Raw genomic sequence first — 13,351 nt, 5'->3', positions numbered from 1 at the left:
CAACCCAACCAACCAACCAACCAACCAAACCAACAAACCCCCCAACCTACTAAAACCAACCAACCACCAACCAACCAACCTACCAACCAACCACCAACCAACCACCAACCCAACCCAACCTAACCCAACCTACAACAACAACCAACCAACCAACCAACCAACCTAACCCAACCAAACCAACAAAAACCCCAAAACCCCAAAACCCCAAACCCCCAACCCCCAACCCCCAACCCCCAACAACCAACCAACCACAACCCCCAACCAAACCAACACCAACCAACCAACCAACCAACCAACCAACCAACCACCAAAAACCAAAAACCAAAAACCAACCAACCAACCAACCAAACCTACCAACCAACCAACCAAAAACCCCAAAACCCCAACCAACCAACCAACCACCCCCCCCCAACCCCCAAAACACCAACCCCAAAACCCCAACCAACCAACAACCAACCAACAACCTCCCAACCCCCAACCAAACCCCAAAACCAACCAACCAACCAAAAACCCCAAAACCCCAAAACCCCAAAACCAAAAACCCCAAAACCCCAAAACCCCAAAACCCCAAAACCCCAAAACCAAAAACTAACCTACCCAACTAACCAAAACCAACAACAACCAACCAACCAACCAAACCAACAACAACCAAAAACCCCAACCTACCCCCAACCTAAAACCAACCAACCAACCAACCACAACAACAACCAAACCAAAAACCAACACCAAAAACCCCAAAACCCCAAAACCCCAAAACCCCAAAACCCCAAAACCCCCCAACCAAAAACCCCCCCAACCCTACCAAAAAAACCAAACCTACCCAACCCCCAACCCCCCCCAACCCCCCAACCTACCAAAAACCCCAAAACCACCCCAACAACAACCCCTACCCCCCAACCTACCAACAACAACCACCAACCAAAAACCAAAAACCAAAAACAAAAACCAAAAACCCCAAAACCCCAAAACCCCAAAAACCCAACCTACTACCCAACCCCCAACCTACCCAACCAACCAACCACCAAACAACCCCAACAAAAAACCAAAAACCAACCAACAACCAACCAACCAACCAAAAACCAAAAACCACCAAAAACCCCAAACCCCACCAACCAACCCCCCAACCTACCTCCCCAACCCCCAACCTACCAACCAACCACCAAACAACAACAAAAACCAACCAACCAACCAACCAACAAACCCAACCTCCCCAAAAAAACCCAACCTCAACCAAACCAACCACAACAAACCAACCTCCAAAAAACCCAAAACCCCCAACCAAACCAACCCCAACAAACCCAACCTACCAAACCCAACCTACCAAACCAACAAAAACCCCCACCAAAAAACCAAAAACCCCAAAAACCCAAAAACCAACAACAAACCCCCCAACTCCAAACACCCTCCTACACACACACACACTCCTACACACACACCCTCCTACACACACACACGCCTACACACACACACGCCTACACACACACACTTACACACACACACTTACACACACGCCTTTTCCTCTCCCTTTTCCTCCTGCACACACAAACACACCCTTGCACACACAAACACACACTTGCACACACAAACACACACCTGCACACACAAACACACACCTGCACACACAAACACACACCTGCACACACAAACACACACCTCCACACACAAACACACACCTGCACACACAAACACACACCTGCACACACAAGCACACACCTACACACAAACACACACCTACACACACAAACACACCTACACACACCTGCACACACACCTACACACACACCTGCACACACAAACACACACACACACACACACCTGCACACACAAACAAACACCTACACACACAAACACACCTACACACACACCTACAGCTACACACACACAGACATACACACACCTACACACACACACCTACACACACACACCTACACACACACACCTACACACACAGACACACACACACACACCTACACACACACACCTACACACACACACACCTACACACACACACCTACACACACACCTACACACACACCTACACACACACCTACACACACGCACCTGCACACACACACACACACACACACACCTGCACACACACACCTGCACACACACACACCTGCACACACACACACACACACCTGCACACACACACACCTGCACACACACACACACCTGCACACACACACACACCTGCACACACACACCACACGCACACCTACACACACACACACACCTACACACGCACACACCTACACACACGCACACGCCTACACACACACACACCTACACACACACATACCTACTCACACACGCCTACACACACACACCTACACACACACACACCTACACACACACACACCTACACACACACACACCTACACACACACACCTACACACACACACCTACACACACACACTTACACACTCACACACCTACACACACCTACACACACATCTACACACACACACCTACACACACATCTACACACACACACCTACACCTACACACACACACACCTACACCTACACACACACACACCTACACCTACACACACACCTACACACCACACACAGACACACCTACACCTACACACACACACACGCACATGCACACTCACACACACACACCTGCGCACACACACACACACACACACCTGCACCTACACACACACACACCTACACACCACATACAGACACACCTACACCTACACACACCTACTCACACACACACCTGCACATGCACACACTCACACACCTGCACACACACTCACACACACACACACACACCTGCACACACACTCACACACACAGACACACACACTCACACACACACACACACACACTCACACACACACACACACTCACACACACACACCCCTACGCACACACACACCCCTACGCACACACACACCCCTACGCACACACACCTACACACACACACCTACACACACACACCTACACACACACACACACACTTACACACCTACACACACACACCTACACACACACCTACACACACACACACACACACTTACACACACTTACACACACACCTACACACACACACCTACACACACACACACCTACACACACACACCTACACACACTTACCTACAGACACACACACCTACACACACACACACACCTACCTACACACACACACACACACACACACACACACACACACCTACCTACACACACACACACACCTACACACACACACACAGTTACACAAACACATACACATACACACATACACACACACCTAGACACACTTCTACACACACACCCTCCTACACACACACACGCCTACACACACACACCCTCCTACACACACACACACGCCTACACACACACGCCTTTTCCTCTCCCTTTTCCTCCTGCACACACAAACACACACTTGCACACACAAACACACACCTGCACACACAAACACACACCTACACACACAAACACACCTACACACACCTGCACACACACCTACACACACCTGCACACACAAACACACCTGCACACACAAACACACCTGCACACAAACACACACCTGCACACACAAACACACACCTGCACACACAAACACACACCTGCACACACAAACACACACCTGCACACACAAACACACACAAACACACACCTGCACACACAAACACACACCTACACACACACACACCTGCACACACAAACACCTACACACACAAACACACCTACACACACAAACACACCTACACACACAAACACACCTACACACACAAACACACCTACACACACAAACACACCTACACACACATACGAACACACCTACACACACAAACGAACACACATACACACATACGAACACACCTACACACACATACACACCTACACACACACACACCTACACACACAGACACACACACACACACCTACAGACACACACACACCTACACACACACCTACACACACCTACACACACACACCTACACACACCTACACACACACACACACCTGGACACACACACACACACACCTGGACACACACACACACACACACACACACACCTGCACACACACACACCTGCACACACACACCACACACACACCTACACACACACCTACACACACACCTACACACACACACCACACACACACACCACACACACACACCACACACACACACACACACCTACACACACACACCTGCACACACACCTACACATACACACTTACACATCTACACACACACACCTACACACACCTACACACACATCTACACACACATCTACACACACATGCAGACACACCTGCACATACATCTACACACACACACCTACACACACACACCTACACACACCAACACACCCACACCTACACCTACACACACACACCTACACCTACACACACACCTACACACCACACACAGACACACCTACACCTACACACACCTACACACACACACACCTGCACATGCACACACACACACACACACACGCATACACACACACACACCTGCACCTACACACACACACCTACACACCACACACAGACACACCTACACCTACACACACCTACTCACACACACACCTGCACACACACTCACACCTGCACACACACTCACACACACACCTGCACACACACACACACACAAACACACACACACACACACATACACACACACACACACACACACACACACACCCCTACGCACACACACACCCCTACGCACACACACCTACACACACACCTACACACACACACACTTACACACCTACACACTTACACACCTACACACACACACCTACACACACACCTACACACACACCTACACACACACCTACGCACACACCTACACACACACACACACACACACCTACACACACACACACCTCCACACACACACCTACACACACACCTACACACACACACACCTACACACACACACACCTACACACACACACACACACACACCTACCTACACACACACCTACATACACACAGACATAGACACAAAGTTACACACACACATACACATACACACATACACACACACCTAGACACACTTCTACACACACACACTCCTACACACACACCCTCCTACACACACACGCCTACACACACACGCACACACACACACACGCCTACACACACACGCCTTTTCCTCTCCCTTTTCCTCCTGCACACACAAACACACACTTGCACACACAAACACACCTGCACACACAAACACACACCTACACACACAAACACACACCTACACACACAAACACACACCTACACACACAAACACACCTACACACACAAACACACCTACACACACAAACACACCTACACACACCAGCACACACACCTGCACACACAAACACACACCTGCACACACAAACACACACCTGCACACACAAACACACACCTGCACACACAAACACACACCTGCACACACAAACACACACCTGCACACACAAACACACACCTGCACACAAAAACACACCTACACACACAAACACACCTACACACATACACACACCTACACACACACCTACACACACACACACGCCTACACACACACACACACCTACACACACACACCTACACACACCTACACACACACACACCTACACACACACACACACCTACACACACACACACACCTACACACACACCTACACACACACCTACACACACACACCTACACACACACCTATACACACACACACACACCTGCACACACACACACCTGCACACACACACACCTGTACACACACACACCTGCACACAAACACACACACCTGCACACACACACACCTGCACACACACACACACCACACACACACACACACCTACACACACCTACACACACACACACCTACACACACACACACCTACACACACACACCTACACACACACACCTACACATACACACTTACACACACACACTTACACACACACACTTACACACACCAGCACACACACACAGCACACACACACGCCTCCGCACAGACACACCACCACACACACACACCTCCACACACACACACACTTCCACACACACACACACCTACACACATCTACACACATCTACACACCTACACACACACATCTGCACACGCACACACCTACACCTACACACACACACACCTATACCTACAAACACACCTACACCTACACACACACCTACACACCACACACAGACACACCTACACCTACACACATGTACACACACACACACCTGCACATGCACACACACACACACACACACCTGCACCTACACACACACACCTACACACCACACACAGACACACCTACACCTACACACACCTACTCACACACACCTGCACATGCACACTCACACACACACACACACCTGCACACACTCACACACACACACACCTGCACACACACCTGCACACACACACACCTGCACCCACACATACCTGCACACACACACACCTGCACACACACACACACCTGCACACACACACACACCTGCACACACACACACACACTCACCTGCACACATACACACTCACATGCACACACACACACCTACACACGCATACACACACCTACACACACACCGACACACGCCTACACACACACACCTACACACACACACACCTACACACACACACCGACACATACCTACACAAACACCTACACATACCTACACACACACACACCTACACACACCTACACATACACCTACACACACACCTACACACCTACACACACACACACCTACACACACACCTACACAGACACTAACCTACACTCACACCTACACATACACACACACAGCTGCACACACACACACACCTGCACACACACACACACCTGTACACACACACACCTGCACACACACACACCTACACACACACACACCTACACACACACACACACCTGCACACACACACACACACACACACACACACCTGCACACACACACACCTACACACACACACACACCTGCACACACACACCTGCACACACACACCTGCACACACACACCTGCACACACACACCTGCACACACACACACACACCTGCACACACACACACACCTGCATACACACACACACCTGCACACACGCACTCACACCTGCACACACACACACACACTTACACACACACCTACACACACACCTACACACACACTTACACACACCTACACACACACACCTACACACACACTTACACACACACACCTACGCACACACATCTACGCACACACACATACCTATGCAGACACACACATCTACGCACACACACCTACGCAGACACACATCTACGCAGACACACACATCTACGCAGACACACACATCTACGCAGACACACACCTACGCACACACATACCCCTACGCACACACACATACCCCTACGCAGACACACATACCCCTACGCCCACACACACACCCGTACACACACACACACCTCTACGCACACACACCTACGCACACCTACACATACACACCTACACACACACACACCTACACACACACACACCTACACACACACACACCTACACACACACACACCTACACACACACACACCTACACACACACACCTACACACACACACACCTACACACACACACCTACACACACACACACCTACACACACACACACCTACACACACACACACACCTACCTACACACACACCTACACACACACCTACACACACACCTACACACACACCTACACACACACACACCTACACACACACCTACACACACACACACACCTACCTACACACACACCTACCTACGCACACACCTACCTACGCACACACCTACCTACACACACACCTACCTACACACACACCTACCTACACACACACCTACACACACACACATACACACACACACCTAGACACACTTCTACACACACTCCTACACACACACAATCCTACACACACACACTCCTACACACACACTCCTACACACACACTCCTACACACACACACCTACACACACACGCCTACACACGCCTTTTCCTCTCCCTTTTCCTCCTGCACACACAAACACACACCAGCACACACAAACACACCTGCACACACAAACACACACCTACACACACAAACACACCTACACACACACCTACACACACACCTGCACACACACCTGCACACAAACACACACCTGCACACACAAACACACACCTACACACACACACCTGCACACACAAACACCTCCACTTACAAACACACCTACACACACAAATACACCTACACACACACACCTACACACACACCTACACACACACACATACACACACACCTACACACACACAGACCTACACACACACACACACACAGACCTACACACACACAGACCTACACACACACAAACACCTACACACACACACCTACACACACACCTACACACACACCTGCACACACACACACCTGCACACCCACACACCTGCATACCCACACACCTGCATACACACACACCTGCACACACACACACACCTGCACACACACCTGCACACACACACACCTGCACCCACACATACCTGCACACACACACACCTGCACACACACACACACCTGCACACACACACACACACACACTCTCCTGCACACATACGCGCTCACATGCACATACACACACCTACACACGCATACACACACCTACACACTCACCGACACACGCCTACACACACACACCTACACACACACACACCTACACACACACACCGACACATACCTACACAAACACCTACACATACCTACACACACACACACCTACACACACCTACACATACACCTACACACACACCTACACACCTACACACACACACACCTACACACACACCTACACAGACACTAACCTACACTCACACCTACACATACACACACACAGCTGCACACACACACACACACCTGCACACACACACACACCTGTACACACACACACCTGCACACACACACACCTACACACACACACCTACACACACACACACACCTGCACACACACACACACACACACCTGCACACACACACACCTACACACACACACACCTGCACACACACACCTGCACACACACACCTGCACACACACACACACACACACCTGCACACACACACACACACCTGCATACACACACACACCTACACACACAAACACTCACACCTACACACACACACACACACACACTTACACACACACCTACACACAAACTTACACACACCTACACACACACACCTACACACACACTTACACACACACACCTACGCACACACACATCTACGCACACACACATACCTATGCAGACACACACATCTACGCACACACACCTACGCAGACACACATCTACGCAGACACACACATCTACGCAGACACACACATCTACGCAGACACACACCTACGCACACACATACCCCTACGCACACACACATACCCCTACGCACACACACATACCCCTACGCACACACACACACCCCTACACACACACACACCTCTACGCACACACACCTACGCACACCTACACATACACACCTACACACACACACACCTACACACACACACACCTACACACACACACACCTACACACACACACACCTACACACACACACACCTACACACACACACCTACACACACACACACCTACACACACACACCTACACACACACACACCTACACACACACACACCTACACACACACACACACACCTACCTACACACACACCTACACACACACCTACACACACACCTACACACACACCTACACACACACACACCTACACACACACCTACACACACACACACACCTACCTACACACACACCTACCTACGCACACACCTACCTACGTACACACCTACCTACACACACACCTACCTACACACACACCTACACACACACACATACACACACACACCTAGACACACTTCTACACACACTCCTACACACACACAATCCTACACACACACACTCCTACACACACACTCCTACACACACACTCCTACACACACACACCTACACACACACGCCTACACACGCCTTTTCCTCTCTCTTTTCCTCCTGCACACACAAACACACACCAGCACACACAAACACACCTGCACACACAAACACACACCTACACACACAAACACACCTACACACACACCTACACACACACCTGCACACACACCTGCACACAAACACACACCTGCACACACAAACACACACCTACACACACACACCTGCACACACAAACACCTCCACTTACAAACACACCTACACACACAAATACACCTACACACACACACCTACACACACACCTACACACACACACATACACACACACCTACACATACACAGACCTACACACACACACACACACAGACCTACACACACACAGACCTACACACACACAAACACCTACACACACACACCTACACACACACCTGCACACACACACACCTGCACACCCACACACCTGCATACCCACACACCTGCATACACACACACCTGCACACACACACACACCTGCACACACACACACACCTGCACACACACACGTGTACACACACTCACCTGCACACACACACACACCTGCACACACACACACACCTGCACACACACACCTGCACACACACACACCTGCACACACACACACCTACACACACACATCTACACACACACCTACGTACACACCTACACACACACCTACGCACACACCTACACACACCTACGCACACACCTACACACACACCTACACACACACCTACGCACACACCTACACACACACACACACCTGCACACACACCTACACATACACACACCTACACACACACACACACACCTACACACACACACCTACACACACACACCTACACACACACCTACACACACACATCTACACACACACCTACACACACACATCTACACACACACACCTACACACACACACACCTACACCTACACACACACCTACACCTACACACACACACACACCTGCACATGCACACACACACATGCACACACACACACACCTACACACACACACACACCTGCACATGCACACACACACACCTGCACATGCACACACACACACCTGCACACACACACACCTGCACACACACACACACCTGCACACACACACACACACCTGCACACACACACACACCTGCACACACACACACACACCTGCACACACACACACACACCTGCACACACACACACACACCTGCACACACACACACCTACAGACACACACCTACACACACATACACACACCTACACACACACCTACACACACACACACCTACACACCTACACACACACTCACCTACACACACACACACGCACACAGCTGCACACACACACACAGCTGCACACACACACACCTGCACATACACACACACACCTGCACATACACACACACACACCTGCAAACACACACACCTTCACACACACAGTCACACCTGCACACACACACACACACACACCTACACACACACACACACACACCTACACACACACACACACACCTACACACACTCACACCTGCACACACACCTGCACACACACACACACCTGCACACACACACACACCTTCACACACACACACCTTCACACACACCTGCACACACATACACACCTGCACACACACACACCTGCACACACACATACCTGCACACACACACACACACCTGCACACACACACACACACCTGCACACACACACACACACTCACAACTGCACACACACACACCTACACATACACACACACCTACACACACACACCTACGCACACACACATCTACGCACATACATCTACACACACACACACACCTACGCAGACACACCTACGCAGACACACACACCCCTACGCACACAGACACCCCTACGCACACACACACCCCTACGCACACACACCTACACACACACACACCTACACACACACCTACACATATGCCTACACACACACCTACACACACACCTACACACACACACCTACACACAAACACACCTGCCTACACACACACAGACACACACACACACACAGACACTTACACACACACACACTCACATACACACAAATACACACACATACACACACCTAGACACACTCCTACACACACTCCTACACACACACTCCTACACACACACACGCCTACACACACACGCTTACACACACGCCTTTTCCTCTCCCTTTCTTTCCTGCTTTCCCTCTCCCACCCCCCCTCTCTCTCTCTCTCTCTCTCTCTCTCTCTCTCTCTCTCTCTCTCTCTCTCTCTCTCTCTCTCTCTCTCTCTCTCTCTCTCTCTCTCTCTCTCTCTCTCTCTCCCTCTCTCTCTCTCTCCCACTCCCTCTCCCTCTCCCTCTCTCCTTTTAAAAGTAAATACCTTTTTCATTTTCTCTCTAGATTTGAAAAGTTTGACATTTCACTCTTTACCTGCACACACACCTGCACACACACACACACCTTCACACACACACACACCTTCACACACACACACCTTCACACACACCTGCACACACACACACACACCTGCACACACACACACCTGCACACACACATACCTGCACACACACACACACACCTGCACACACACACACACACCTGCACACACACACACACACTCACACCTGCACACACACACACCTACACATACACACACACCTACACACACACACCTACGCACACACACCTACGCACACACACATCTACGCACATACATCTACACACACACACACACCTACGCAGACACACCTACGCAGACACACACACCCCTATGCACACAGACACCCCTACGCATACACACACCCCTACGCACACACACCTACACACACACACACCTACACACACACCTACACATATGCGTACACACACACATGCCTACACACACACCTACACACACACCTACACACACACACCTACACACAAACACACCTACCTACACACACACCTACACACACACAGACACACACACACACACACAGACACTTACACACACACACTCACATACACACAAATACACACACATACACACACCTAGACACACTCCTACACACACTCCTACACACACACACGCCTACACACACACGCTTACACACACGCATTTTCCTCTCCCTTTCTTTCCTGCTTTCCCTCTCCCACCCCCTCTCTCTCTCTCTCTCTCTCTCTCTCTCTCTCTCTCTCTCTCTCTCTCTCTCTCTCTCTCTCTCTCTCTCTCTCTCTCTCTCTCTCTCTCCCACTCCTTCTCCCTCTCCCTCTCTCCTTTTAAAAGTAAATACCTTTTTCATTTTCTCTCTAGATTTGAAAAGTTTGACATTTCACTCTTTATCTTTTTAGGACCAGTTGGCCGGACAGGGGAATTGTCACACCTTTAGCAGCTCTTCAGTGATGACAATGACAACAGGTCCTGATGGCCGTCCTCAGGT

At 50.4% G+C, this 13,351-nt stretch overlaps 1 protein-coding gene across 4 annotated transcripts in view; it reads left to right on the top strand.

The window, feature by feature from the left end:
* Positions 1-13,351, top strand: part of Mlf (myeloid leukemia factor) — a gene marked incomplete at its 3' end in the record, with an annotated part of 83,863 nt that overhangs the window by 49,609 nt on the left and 20,903 nt on the right. For all 4 annotated transcript variants that reach the window (XM_070124423.1, XM_070124422.1, XM_070124424.1 and 1 more), the window contains 1 exon segment: positions 13,263-13,349. In XM_070124423.1, coding sequence (XP_069980524.1) covers positions 13,263-13,349 — 87 coding nt within the window.

This window comes from Penaeus vannamei, chromosome 8, assembly GCF_042767895.1.
Source record: "Penaeus vannamei isolate JL-2024 chromosome 8, ASM4276789v1, whole genome shotgun sequence".
Classification (NCBI taxonomy): Eukaryota; Metazoa; Arthropoda; class Malacostraca; order Decapoda; family Penaeidae; genus Penaeus; species Penaeus vannamei.
The sequence above is the reverse complement of the archived record's forward strand: the minus strand, read 5'-3'. Positions and strand labels throughout refer to the sequence as shown.